Genomic DNA, 14871 nt, shown 5'->3' on the forward strand with positions numbered 1-14871 from the left:
GTTATTTATTATTGCCTTCCACCATAAAATTCCTTAAGACTATGAACCTAGATATATATGAACAATGATTTACTGTAGACCTCCTAGCCTTATAAGACTATTCATCATTTTATTTTTTTCCTTATTCTTTACCTTCCTCCCTTCTCCCCAGCCATTCTCCCTACTATTATTTTTTAGAAAGATGCTCTTATTGAGCCATCTTCCCATCTAGAAAGACCCTCACACTATAGCCTAGACTGGCCTGGAACTTACCATGCAGCTGAGGCTAGCTTCAAAATTGTTAGTCCTCCTGTCTTAGCCTCTCCAGTCCTGGGATTCCAAGTATGAGTCACCATACCTCACTCCTGCCATTTTTTGTTTTTTACTTACTTTGAAACAAAATCTTACTAGGTATCTTTTACTGGCCTTGTAAATCTTGTAGGAGGTTGACCCCAAACTCAGAGGTCTGCCTGTCCCTATTTTTCAAATGAGTGCTGGAATGAAAGGCATGTATCACTGTTTTTGACAGGGGCTATTTCAGACAGAGGCTGTAGACCAGTCTGGCCTTGAACTCTTGATCTTCCTGTCAATAACACTTAAGTGTGAGCTGTAGGTTTATAGGTATATATACCACTACTTTTTTAGCTTCATGCAGTTCTGGGTATCAAACCCAAGGCTTATAGTACACGCTTGGTAAGCAGTCCCACCACCTAAACTACACTAGCACTCTACCATCTCATTTTATCCATCATTTCCTTTTCTTCCCCCTTTTGTATTTTTGAGATGTTTATTTATTTGCTAGTTCTCTAGATGACCTGTAATTCAGTATCTAGATAATCTAAGACCAAGCTAGCCTCAAACTTGTAGCAAGTATCCTGCCTCTGCCTCCCCATTTATTACATTACATATGTGAGCCTCCATACCTACCTCTGCTATTCTTATCTCATAATTTTTCTGCAAGTAAGTACTTATAGTAGAGTATATATTCAGATCTTCAATGAAGGCGCAATATACCATTCTGTGTCCTGGAGATATGTCAATAAACAAATCACAGCTAATTGAGCATATGGCCTAGGCATCTACACTAGTACTAAGTTGTAAATCATAAGATATGGCATGGGGTTCTGTCAGGTATTTTTTTTTTATGATGTTGAGTTAACCTTTGACTTGTAAGATATTTTATCTTCTCAAAGGATTTTCCTTCTTGCTGTATGTTTATCACTTCTCCAGAAAAAACTGGTATGTATTATGCCAAAGGAAGGAAGCAACTGGCTTCATTTTGCTGTTGTTTTTCTTAGTCTGCATTGGACAGGTAATTTTCTTTTGTTTTTTCACTATAAAAGCAATTTTTATTGAGTGAACTTGAGGAACAGATATAGAATTAATGCACAGCAGCATTTCTTATTTCAAAGGAAATCACATTTCTTAGGATAAATACATGAAAATAATTTTTTTTTGTAATAAAAACTCCAAGGTCATTCTGTCTGTCTCTCGGTCTCTCTCACACATACACACAGTCTTTGTAAAAAGAAGTTCATACAAATATATATGTCAGCACTCCGGGCTATGATGTTCCTTTGACACGTACACTGGATCCCTTTGATTTCACGGACTTGTGCCCCTAAATTGAGAAAAGCATATATGCAGCGATTGTGTTCATCTCAATAGAGCTATTGTTTAGATGGAAAAGCATCTCACTGTGGCCTGGGGAGTCAGGATTGATCTTGCATTTGTTCTTTGACCATTGGACATAAAGGAATATCAATTTGTTTTCTTCAGATTCTGGAATCATCTCAAGTTATGTTTTTTCCCAAAGAAATAGACATCAGCTAAAGTATGTAGCTATTGATGTTCCAAAGGTCAACACTTTTGATCCTTACATCCTTCATGAAGTTCTTCAGATTGAAAAAAAAATTAAAATTCTTTCTTCTTCTCTTATTTGAATAAAAAACAATTAATGTTCAACTTGTGGATATCTCGTATCTACCTCTCCATTCAACATATTGCAGTGTTATATCTCCTAGAACCATTGAAAAGTCACCTTGATGTCACTAGGAGAACACCCTCACGGTTACAGTCCGATTAGAAGAAATTGTTTTGACCTGAAGTCCCTTGAAATACATTTGGAGACAGACAAGACTTTCCTGGACGATTTTTGAAAATGGTTGTTATAATTCTTGCTTCGTTACAGTGCCTGTTTTATTGGCAAAGGTCAGCTTTCCAAATATGAAAAGCACCATATATAGACTTTTCTCATCAGTTCTTACTAATCTGTAACTTATATAACATATTCTAGTGAGCTTTCCTCTCTTCTTTCCCCTCTCTCCTTCATTTTCTAACCATTTGTCACTGTTGGGTACAAATTTCAAATCTTCCTTTCTCTCTATGGATCTACAAAAATCTATGCCCACATGTGGTTTTGCCTAGAGTAAATCCTTAGAGAGTTCCAGGCTTCTACAGACCTATCATCAACATAGTACAGCCTTGGCCCTAGAAAGAACTACTCTATGAACTAATTAGAAATTACTTTTATGCTATAATTACAGTAATTTGGAGAGTTGATGTTAGTTAAATTATGCATTCTTCTGAAACCATGCAATATTCTGCCTGCATTTGTGACTGCACACCAGAAGAGGGCACAAGATCACATTACAGATTTTTATGAGCTACCATATAGTTGCTGGGAATTGAACTCAGGACCTTTGGAAGAACAGCCAGTGCTTTACTGCTGAGCCATCTCTCCAGCCCCAGGTTTTAATGTTTTGTATCAAGGATCTGCAGTTGATGACACAGATGCCCCAAAGAGTGCCTAGGTAGAGGAGTCTTCCAGTTAACCATGTCTCTACTTGCTGATAGGGCTCTATTTCCCTGTTATAAGAGCTTGATGAAGGCACCACTGCATCTCCCTGCAAAGGAATTCACAGCACTCAATCCTGCCTGAGCATCTTTCTTATCCAAGATGAATGAGAATATAGCAACTTTCTTATTCTTAATTTTTCAAGAAAGTTCATGCTATTATTTGTATTAATTTTCATTGTGTAAAGAATCATCTTGGTTTATTTATAGATAAAGAGCTGCCTTTTTTTTTTTTTTTTGACTTAACCTTGCTATGTAGCTCAGTCTGGCTTCAAACTCATGGCAATCCTCCTGCCTAAGTCTGCAGAAAATGCTGAGGTTACAGGTGTATACCACCACACCTGGCAGAAATTTCCTCATTTAAAAAAATTTTTTCTGTATCTTTTTTCTCAAGAGAAATTCTCTTAAATGTAATTTCAGTATTTTTTCTTTAATACATTCAAGCATGGGGATAGGGAATTTTAGCTGTTTTTCACCCTCTTTGCCCTCTCTCATCTCTTCCTTCATTTTCTGCGGAAACTCTTCTGCCCATGAAGACCTGCTCTTACATTGCCTTTTATTTTATGTGTGACCTACTGACTTTAATTATAGGTGGTTTCATGAGCATGCATGCCAAAACTGTGTCAGGGGTGGTGATCCCCTCTGAGCCCCTCTCTGTCTGTGATGAAATGCTGACAGATGGAATCTGGTGTAGTTTTTTGTTTATTTGTTGTTTGTTTTGTGCAGGTAAGCATAGCTGTAGTGGGTTTATGAGGGCAACAACCATGTCTAGAAGACATCTTTTGTGCCATACCAATCATCTTCCAGCTCTTTCATTGTCTCATCTTCTCTTCTCTGAAGATTCCCCAATTCTTGGAGGGATGGAATAGATGTCCTATCATACATCATCACTTTTTTACTCTTAACACATTGACCACTAATGAGTCTCTGTATTAACTGCTTCCCCAACAGCTACCAGAAGCTTCTCTAATTAGGACTGAGGGCAGAACTAATCTCTGGGTATAGTATACGTGAATTTTTTGGAAGTCAGTTTAATAACATGTCCATTTAGCAAAGCAGTAATAGGTTCCCTTCTAAGCCTATAGCCTTCCCAGCCATAGGCCCCTGATCAGGTTTACAGTACCATCTCAGAAGATATTCTTTCATTTTTTTTAAAGAAGGATTTATTTTTATGTGTGTGTGTTTTGCCTGTGTGTACACTACATGCATGCCTGATGTCCATGGAGCCCAGAGGGTGCCAAATCTCCTAGAACTGAAGTAACAGAGGGTTGTGAACTGCCATATGGTTACTGAGAATGGAAACCAGGGACCACTGAGTCACCTCTCTAGCCCTCAGTTTTTGTTTTTGTTTTTGTGTTTTGGAGAAATTGTTTATACTTTTTATAGATAGGATGTCACATTGTAGCTCAGGCTAGCCTCAAACTCTGGTTTCTTTTCCCTTATCCTCCTGAGTGTGAGTTCCCATCAATCCTGGTTATGAGAAGTTATTTTTGATTTGACATTGCTATTTTGATATATTTTTATTTTATTTTATTATTATTTTTCTTTTTTCAAGATAATGTTTATTGTGTAGCTTTGGCTATCTTGAACTCGTTTTATAGATCAGGTTGACCTGAAACTTATAGCATCTGCCTACCTCTGCCTCCCTGAGTGCTGGGCTTAAATGTGTGTGCCACCATGCCTGACTACATTTTTATTGTTTGTATGTATGTGTTTGTTGTATCATCCTCCCCTCCTCTGTGTGTGTGTGTGTTTAGGAAGCACGTACCTTGAAAGTAGCCCATTAGTGTACCTACACACACCCACAGAAGCCAGACAAGAGCATCAGACCTTTTGGAGTTGGAGTTACAGGACGTTATAAGTCAACTGAAGTGGCTGCTGGGAATCGAACTTGAGTCCTCTGAGAGAAAAGCAAGTGGTCTTAACCACTGAATCATCTGTACAGCCACCCACATTGCAATGTTTTATGATTCTGTCTGAAGAATAAACCAAACATCATTTTTGGTCATTTGATATGATTCAATATTTTCTATATGCTAATAAGAATTTCATTGCTTAGTACCTTCAAACAGATGTGATATCAACCTGCATTTTCATACTGATGTGTTTTTCAGGTTTTCAATTCAAAGACAGCTGAACTTCTTAGTCATCATCAAGTAGAAATAAAACAGGAATTCCCAAGAGAAGGGTATGTTTCTTAATATTTAAAGACATGCCATATATTGATTTATCTCACCTCATGTATGTTTTGGATTGGTATAGTAGACTTAGCCAATAGCCTCTTGAGAAGACCTGAGAGGATGTGATTGGTCAAGAAATAAAGCTATAATTTAGTAACTTAGCCAAAATGTCTTAACCATGGGTAGCTTAGGAATTCAGTGATGGAAAGCAAAGTATAAGTAATATAAATAATATAACAAAACACTACTAACTATCAGAAATTCTGCACTAACTCTGAAGTCATTTATTTCTATGTCCCTGTAACAGTGGCAAAATTATTACTTTTTAGGGGTTTTGCTTTATTTTGTTTGGTTTTGGAACCAGGGTAGTTTCAGTCTACAGACCAGTCTGGCCTAGAACTTAAAATGGTCATGCTGCCTTAGCTTCCCAATTCCTGGGATCTGAAATGTGAGCCACCTGGTTAATGAATGTCCTTAGAAGGATAAATTATTATATTACTCTGTGAGGAATAAGAAAAATTTAAGAACATGTAAGGGAAATGGTTTCTTTTTATTCCTTTAGAATGTAAAATATAAATACGGTTTGCTTACCCTATTTTTTCACTTATGTACTAGGTACATCTAGTAAGTTAACTTATCTGTGGAAACATGTTAGATTTGTACTGAATTTTTGGAGACTAACACATTTATGTTTTTGATCCAAAGATGGGTAGAACAAGACCCGAAGGAAATCCTGCAGTCTGTTTATGAATGTATAGAGAAAACGTGTGAAAAACTTGGACAGCTCAATATTGATGTTTCCAACATTAAAGGTATTTCAATTATTTTCCTCATATAGTACATCTCGACCAGTCCCATTCATTAATTTATTCTTTCAGCTTATAATTGAGTCTTTATGCACTGCAAGCCTTTTTTGTTAGAACTTGTGGGCACAACAATAAACAAGATTTAGTCCCTATTCACACAGACATTTTATTCTGATGAACATGAGGAACAATAAAAGGAGACAGTACAAGTTCATTTCAGATACTAATAAATGCCATATTGAAAATTTAAAAACTGAGTGATATGATAGGGTGTTTACCTCAGATTACAAAGGTTTGCCTCAGATTAGGTGGCCATCGGAGCCTTCTCTTCTCTGACATTTTGCTTACATTTTTTTTTTTTTTTTTTTTTTTGCTGACATTTCAAGGGACTTGAGGGATCAGTCTTGTGACACTTTAGAGAAAAAAATATTTGAAGAAAAATAAACATCCCATGTATATGCCATGTTTGGTTGATATTCCTGGGAGGCATGCACTTTTCTGAAGAGAAAGGAGGAGGAGTGGATATGGGGGGATGGTAAGGAAGGGACTGGAAGGAGAGGAGAAACTGCAGTCAGGATGTAATATATGAGAGACAAAAATAATAATAAAAAAGTAAAATGAAAAAAATTAAATAAAAGTTAATGGATCTTCTATTTATATGTTAGAAATTAAAATTGGAGTTTAGTCGTTCTTTGTTTTCTTTTCCCTTTGAATTCATTTTTGGTTTTTCGAAATATGGTTTCCCTGTGTAACCATGGCTGGCCTGAACTTTGTAGACCAGGCTGACCTTGAACTCACAGAGATCCTCCTGCCTCTGCCTTCCAAGTGCTGGAAAAACAGGCATGTGCCACGGCACCCAATTTGAATTTTTTTTTTTTTAATGAGGGTTTACTAAATAGACCTTTCTGGCTTGAAATTTGCTGTGATTGTCTCCCCTGTTTCTTAAGTACTAGGATTATAGGCATGCATCACTCTTCCAAGTATTTTTTAAACTATTATGTATTTACTTATTTGCTTAGGTAGTTTGACTACCCATAGAAGGAACCACCATCCATTCTTTTGGTGTTTTGATTCATATCCTCTTGTCTCTCAGACTTGCCATGTTCCTAAGATATTTTTTTTCATAATGGAATTTTTCTTTATTTGATTGTTTTTGTTGTTATTATTGATTTGGTTTTTTTTAGACAAGGTCTGTCTTAGATAGGTTTCTAGTGCTGTGAAGAGACACCTTGACCATGGCAATTCCCACAAAGGAGAACATTTAATTTGTGCTGGCTTACAGTTCAAAGGTTTAGTCCATTATCATCATGGTAGGAAGCATGGCATGGCAGCACACAGCAGACATGGTGCTAGAGAAGGAGAGTTCTATTTCTACCTGTCTCTGCTGGGATTAAAGGCATGTGCCACAATACATGGCTTATTCTTACATCTAAATAGAAGTGCAATCACCAAATTTATGTGAGCTGTACATCAAAATGACTGTTATCCTTTTTTTATGATAGTGTTACCATCTGAAACAGAATAAACAATTAACAGGTGCTCAGTTGTCAAGAGTCATTGCCTCAGATGCATAAATAAACTACACAGCTTAAAGAGAGGTTTACTATAGAGTCCAGAGTAACTGACTCTGGCACTGACATTATTTTACCTTCCTGACAGATGAAGCGGGAGGCCCACTGGTGTACCAGTCTTTCTGGGTTTTGCAGTCTATGTAAAGATGACACTTGTCTTGCACTGGCAGTAACAGTCCTATAAGGCTTAAACATGTACCTGTCTTCTCCTCCCCTTCCTCCTACTTCTCCGCCTGTAGAGTTAGCTGTCCTGGACTTCTCTATATGTAGACCAGGCTAGCCTTGGACTCACAGAGATACACCTACCTCTTCCTCCCAAGTTCTGGGATTAAGACAATTATCTTTTTTGGCACACTCATTTATCCAATATAAAAGTCATACCAATTCAAAGTGATTCTTTGCAACCACAAGCCTACAGCCAAAGATGAGAAACTCTCATAATGTCTGCCATACCAGGCTAGCTACACTATGGCTTTCCCCTGATGATTTTCTGAATTGGCTGCAGAATGGGCAAGCTTTTGCTTTCCTATGTAGAATTCAAGGTAATAATACTTAAAAGCTGTAAAGGATCAGCAGTCACCTAGACCAACTTCCTTTAACTTCGGTGGGAGAAGGGAACAGTAGGACATGTAGCTGTTTATTAGCAGAAGTTGTTAAAGCACAACTCTTACAATTCTTGAACCAGTTTTTTTTTTTCTCTGAGCCACACTTATATAACCTCACAAAGCATTTACTTTATTTCCTATACAACTAGTAAATGTGCTTTGACAGCTGAGAGCAATATCATTTAGTTTTACTCATTATCAGAGTTCACCATATCTGGTCATGTACCTTTCACAAATTCCTGATTCACTCATTTTAGTTGACTTCATCTGTCAAAAAGTATTGACTTCAAAGTTGGATGTGGTCATGCATGCCTATACTCTCAGCACTTGGGAGGCTTAGGGAAGAGAATTGCTGATAAATTCGAGATCAAAGTGATCTACTGAATTGAGATCTTTTCTCAGACACCCTCACCATAAAAAATGTTTTTTGATTTAAGCTTCTGCCTTACTCTGTAGTAGCATATTTAAACCCAAAGCAGGCCAGCAGGCTGCTCTCTCAGTGTTAGGCAGTTATATTTGCCTTTAATACTACTTTAGGACTTACCACAAACACAGAATTAAAGTGCCAGATCTTCTTATTAAATGATGGACAAAAACTGTTTAAAAGATGAGAACATAGATTCTCAGGAGTTAAAATCTCAAGCAGTTATTTTGGTGATAAAGTAAAGGAGAACTCATAGTCCACTCCTTCACCCTAACTGACATACATCTTTCTGACACATCTTACATTTATGAACCTCATGGTGGTCTTCAGAGAGGCACCTTTTTCTGTAAAATAAATTTCTGCTAGTGTCTATCTTGTTTTTGATTTTTGTATATACATCTTAAATGTGAAACTACATGCAGTTTTTGACTACCTGAAAAGCTGAAAAGATTTTTGTTTGTTTGTTTTGTTTTGAGACAAGGACTAGCTATGTGCCAGGCTTTGAAATTACAAACTCCATCCATCTGCCTCAGCTGAGATTATAGGTATATGTCACCACGCGCAGCATGAAAAACTTAATGCGTCTTCCCACATAATGCTTGTAATAGCAGCATAGTGTTCTTTGAAACTTTCATTTTTCTCTGTGTATTTAAAGTTTTTATTCCAAAATGTGTTACAATGATATAAATAAAGCATTATTTACTTATTTCAGTGCTGGGAATTCTATACAGGGCCCTACACATAAGCACTGAGCTATATTCCCACCCATTTATTTTTGAAAGGGTTCACATCATTCACAATATGGCCTTTATAACAATTAGTAAGACTTTTAAGTATTTACAAATATTTTTCTAAGTATATTTTCTCAATTGTTATAACTTTTTGTTCACTTACGTGTTCTTGTTTGTTTTTTTGTCTTTGAGATAGGAGATAAGATGTGGTTGTGTAGTCCAGACTGGTTTGGAACTTACAATATACTAAGTCTAACCTCAAACCCATAGCCAAAGTCCTATCCAGCCTCCAAAATGTGCTGGGACTACAATCACGAAACATCATGCCAGGCTTTGGCAAATAGATTTTTTTTTCAATGCAGTTTATTCAGGAACCTTGAACAATCATCTGACCCTGGAGAAAGCCAGCCCACAGCTTAAATAGCCTCTGGGTAGCCAACCCCCGCGTGCCACGTGGGCAATGCAGATAGGTCCACATACATGGAAGCAAGCCAGATCCTCAGCCTTAGCCAAATGTGGAATTGTTCGTGACAGAGATCATTCACGATCGAGAAGGTGGAAGGCGGAAACCAGCTCCATCTTTAAGGCATAGCATTCTGCAGCTCTCTACAGTTCCCCCTTTTTGTTTTAGACGCATCAGGCAAGAGTAGAGGTCTGATCTCTGATATTAGAAATAAATTGGGACTTTGTACTGATGTTCATTTAGGTGTCATCCACCCAAAGAGCATCAGACCCGACCGATACCTTTTTCTCAGAGGCGGGACCTGGGGCATCAACCCGCATGCAATCAGACATGCTCTTCTCTGGGTCCAAAGCAGCTGACCCTGAGTGCAGTGCTTAGCCTCGCATCCTGAGCGTAACATTTTAGCTTTTTATGGTAGCCAACCATGCTTGGGGAGACTATTCTGCTTCAATGGCTGTAAAGGCCTGAATGGTCATGGCTGCATTACGCTGTTGTGAGACTCTGATCTTGCATATACACCACAGGCAAACCAAGGAGACCAACACCAGAAGGCCTGCTAACGCTCCCATGCCCGCCCATTCCTTCAGATGATTCATGGCTGCAGCAATCCATGATGATAATCCTGTGGCTAGTCCTGCGTCCACTCTGGTAGAATTTACTGTGACAATGGCCACTCTCAGCTGCTCCATCGTAGTATCGAATTCTCCAGTCCAATTACCTAAAATATAGCTCGACAATTGTTTAGACAGATTTGCAGCACAGGAAAAATTCTCATGTTATATGCTAGTGACTCAAAGTCCAGCATATTTTCATTGACAGCCAAGTTGAGCGGGCAAATAGATTTTAAATAGTTAAATTACGTTATGAACAGTCAATGACAATCAAGAACCCCTTAAAATATTAAGGTAAAGTCTGGACCTTCTCAATATAAGACCAATCCATTTGGTTTGTTTATGTGGGTGTTTATAACTCTAAATACCTTCCCATGAGGCCGAGAAATGTGTATCTTGTGCATGTAATATTCATATGCATGTGAATGGTGCAGGTGAACTATGGTTGAGAATTATAACCCTGAATGTGGTGTTCTACAAAAGAAAGAATTAAAAAATTGGGAGCAATTAATTTTTGACAGATAAGATGACTCAGTTAGTAAAGGCTCCTGCTGTCTAGCCTTACAATCTCAGCTCAAGATTTCTCCAAGTTGTTCTCTGACCTTCATGTCAAGCACCCACACCAATAAATAAATGTACTTTAGGTATGTGAATAAATGTAATTTAAAAACCAGGATTTGAGGTTCGAATACTAGGAAAGCTCAGTGGTATTGTATGAGATCTATGTGCAGGAATAAAGATATCTGTGGCTTGAAGAGAATCCAGCAAAGCAATTTCACAGGACTTTGACTGTCTGCAAGGAAAGCACTTTTACTTGGCATGAAGGAGTAGAATTAAGATAGAGGAGAAAGAGGGAGTGGCTGGAGAGGAATCCTGGACCAAGTATCAGATGGAAATAGCTCTAGATTAGTTTCTCAATGAGTCAGAAGGAGCCAATATAAAAGGCAGTGTGACAGACATGTGACTGGAGAATTGTGACTAAAAAGACCAGTCATCTGATTTACAGGGAAATTAACAAGGAGGAAATAGACACGTTGTAGCTGTGAATTCATTGTGGTTCCACACTGTGAAGTTTTCAATTTAAAATAAGTATCACTTTCAGAATACTTCACAGTAACCACCTGTTGCTAGGCTCTTGCTACTGTACCTCAGAGATTTCAAGGAGCTCCCTTATCCTGCTCAGTTCAGTCTCATTGTCTACAACTGTCACTGTACTCAATGGTGATAATGACAGCAGCCTGAGTGACATTTATTCAATATTTATTTCTCCCAGACATCTGCTTTAATATATAGTGACTTATCATTGTTAGGTTGGGACTTTTAGGTTGGGACTTGTCCTCACTTCACAAGAAATAAAACTAAGGAGACAAAACAAGGAGATTCAAGATTGGAATTTAAACCCCAGCTATTTGATTTTGGTGAGCCTAAGTGCTACAGAATATTTAGATTTCTTAAGATTTCTTTCTTTATTTATTTCTTTCTTTTAGGTCTGGGTGTGTATTGTGTGTCTTGGGGGTGAAGGTTGTCTCATGGCATGCGTGTGCAGGTCAGAGGACAACTTTGTGGATTCCAAGACTCAAGCTCAAGTCATTAGACTTGTGTGGCAAGCACATTCACCTGCTGTACCGTGTCACTGGCCTCTTTGTTTTGTTTGTAGAAAGAATGGCTTACATAACCCTTGAATTCTCTTTGTAGCCCAGACTGACTTGACACCTGGTCCCCTCTCACACAAAGCCTCCCAAACACTGGAATTGTAGGCGATTTTCTAAAAATGCACGAGTGCACATATGTACACATATAGGAAGGGGAATTTCACATAACAATTAATTAAAAATAATGAGTATATTGCTGTCAGCATAGAATAATAAATTGCCCATTGAAAGCTTGTGAAGTTCTTACATTCCTTGAGACAAGCTGGGAGCCTTTCTTCAGTAATGATATGGATCATCATTATGTGCCTGTAGTGAAGTACCACAAATATTCCAAATGGAAAGCTGGGTATGGGAACATTCATGGCATTCTGGAGGCAGAGGTAGCAAGTGTGGGGTTAGGCGGTCTCTGGTAATTTAAGGCCAGTCTGTCTACATAGGGAGTTCTAGGCTACATAGTGAGGCCCTGTTTTGGAAAACTGCAAGTTAAAAAAAAAATGGTTTAGTTGTTCCTATTCTCCCGAAGTAATATTCTACATGGTTAATTTCTCTTTCCTTCTGTTTAACTTCCTTGTTAAAGCCATTGGTGTCAGCAACCAGAGGGAAACCACAGTAGTCTGGGACAAGCTAACTGGAGAGCCTCTCTACAATGCCGTGGGTAAGCCATTCATGTGGAGGGGTCCAGCAAAGGGCCTCTTCATTTGCAAAGGTAGTCATATCAAAACATGTGACTGACAAGCCATATGTTCATGGTTCCTATAATCTGAGATGGGAAGCAGAGTGCTCTAGGAGATGAGCTGTTATTGCTAGAAATTTTCAGATCATATTTGTTTACCTTGAATTAATTATCTCTCCCTTGCTCTCTCCTTTTACTGATTCTTTGTATTATATAAATTGGTGGATATTGTCAGAACTATTTTATGACGTCCACTGTGTTTTTGACATCTAAAAGCGATCTCTCTCCCTCCTACCCAGAAAAATTGCAAGTACTCAAAATTATCCATAAATTGTTTGTATATTTGTACTTTCTATGGAAAAACTTGAACTTATTAAGATAAAATATCAGAATTTTCTCTGCTTCTGTTATGGATTTAACTGTTTCATCATCAGGACATACAAACGTCAAAATCTCAAGAATCTTACCTTTGGGTGTCATGTCTTAGATGTTAATGTCCCAAATAGATACTAGCATCATCCTTAGCATACCACACAGCAGTTGTAGAGCACTAAATGATACTGCTACGTCCTCAAAGGAAGATTGTGTTCTAACTCTATAATCAATCCTTAAAAGATTTCTGTTGCAAATAGCAAATCATGCTGGCTATGATGCCACATGTCCATAATTCTAGCACTGAGGCAGGAAGATTGCCTCAAGTTCAGAGCCAGGCTAGACTTAAAAAATTTGTACATTCTAGGTCACCTAGGGTTGTAAAGCAAAACCGTCTTTTTTTTTTTAAGATGTATTTATTTATTATGTATACAATGTTCTGTCTGCATGTACACTTGCACATCAGAATAGGGCACCAGATCTCAGTATGAATGGTTGGGAGCCACCATGTGGTTGCTGGGAATTGAACTCAGAATCTCTGGAAGAACAGCCAGTGCTCTTAAACTCTGACCCATTTCTCCAGCCCTCAGAACTCTGTTAAAAAAAAAAAAAAAAACTGAGAAAAGAAGAGATAATGTATGATTATCATAATAAGTTATAAATAAAGGAAACAGTAAATTTCCAAAAGAAGGAAAGGAATATGAAACAGGAAGGGGAAGCAATTAAAACAACATGTAAATCTAAGTATGTGTATCTAAGGACAGAATTTTTTCTGTGCAGTAAAAGGTATTAATAAAAGCTGCTAGTGGGTTACTGAGATAGTGCAGTGAAAATGAAGAGAAGGAAAGTTGCCAAGATGTCTCAGAGGATAGGTCTGACTGTATGTTTGTACACTGAGAAATTCATAAGCATGAAGGAGGTGACTATTCTTTGAGAAATACACACCTGTGCTCTAGATTGTGCCTTTTTTCCTTTTAGCACTATGCTTAACATCTTCATTGCAACATCTTTAACAAAACCCCAATACTGCTTCATAAAAGAGGTGAAGGAAAAGAAATTGAGCTTGTGAAAATTGAAGTTAAATAATATTAAGGGAGGAAAATAGCTTTTTGTTTTATATGAGATATTAAACTTTTGATTGAAATTAGATGTTTTGGATTTTTAATTACATTTAATTAATTAGGTTTGGAAGAAAGGCACACATTCTATGGCATACATGTGGAGGAAAGAAGACAACTGGCTAGAGTCAGTTTTCTACTTTTACCTTGTAGATCTCAACACAAGTTGTGAGGCCTGGCACCAAGCACTTTTATGTACTGAGCTGCTTCATTGGACCTTGTTTGTTTTTGAGCTAATGTTTAATTTTTGAGACAGGGTTTCTTTGTGTAGCCTTGGCTGTCCTGGCTCACTTTGTAGACCAGGCTGGCCTTGAATTCACAGGGATCCACCTGCCTCTGCTTCCCTGAATGCTGGGATTACAGGTGTGTGCCAATGCGCCTTGCTGAGCCAGTGTTTTATGTGTTTTCATGCTGGCCTTGAACCACAATGTGGCTAAGTGTAACTTTGAACTCCTGATCTTTCTCCCTCCACCTCCCACGTGCTTAGTTTACTAGTATGCACCACCACACTTGGCTTTAGATAGCTTTCTTTTTTTTTTTTTTTTTTTGTCAGGTTGATGAAAGTTATTTATTGTTTGCTGTGTCAAACATGGCATGCTATTTGTCACATTGTGGTCTGCATGTCTTTCTAGGCGCTTTTGACTTTGATCTAAGTCAAAGTACAATCAGTAGCACAGATGACAGCACAAAACCCCCCATAAAGCAGTGATGTGCATTGTCACTCAGAGACTCTAAACCAACAAGTACAGAGGTGCAGAGTAAAGAGCTACCTGACTTTAAAGAGGCTTGTGCGTTCTTGTGAGAGCAGACCTCTGTGCCTCTCTGCAGAG

At 38.0% G+C, this 14871-nt stretch overlaps 1 protein-coding gene across 9 annotated transcripts in view; it reads left to right on the forward strand.

Annotated features, from left to right (window-relative positions):
* Gk (glycerol kinase) overlaps positions 1 to 14871 on the forward strand; it is a 78444-nt gene that overhangs the window by 13411 nt on the left and 50162 nt on the right. For all 9 annotated transcript variants that reach the window (XM_060376697.1, XM_060376694.1, XM_060376698.1 and 6 more), the window contains exons 2-4: positions 4950 to 5023; positions 5721 to 5827; positions 12456 to 12533. In XM_060376697.1, the coding sequence (XP_060232680.1) occupies positions 4950 to 5023; positions 5721 to 5827; positions 12456 to 12533 (259 nt within the window). The remainder of the gene's footprint in view (positions 1 to 4949; positions 5024 to 5720; positions 5828 to 12455; positions 12534 to 14871) is intronic.

Source organism: Meriones unguiculatus (assembly GCF_030254825.1).
Source record: "Meriones unguiculatus strain TT.TT164.6M chromosome X unlocalized genomic scaffold, Bangor_MerUng_6.1 ChrX_unordered_Scaffold_30, whole genome shotgun sequence".
Classification (NCBI taxonomy): domain Eukaryota; kingdom Metazoa; phylum Chordata; class Mammalia; order Rodentia; family Muridae; genus Meriones; species Meriones unguiculatus.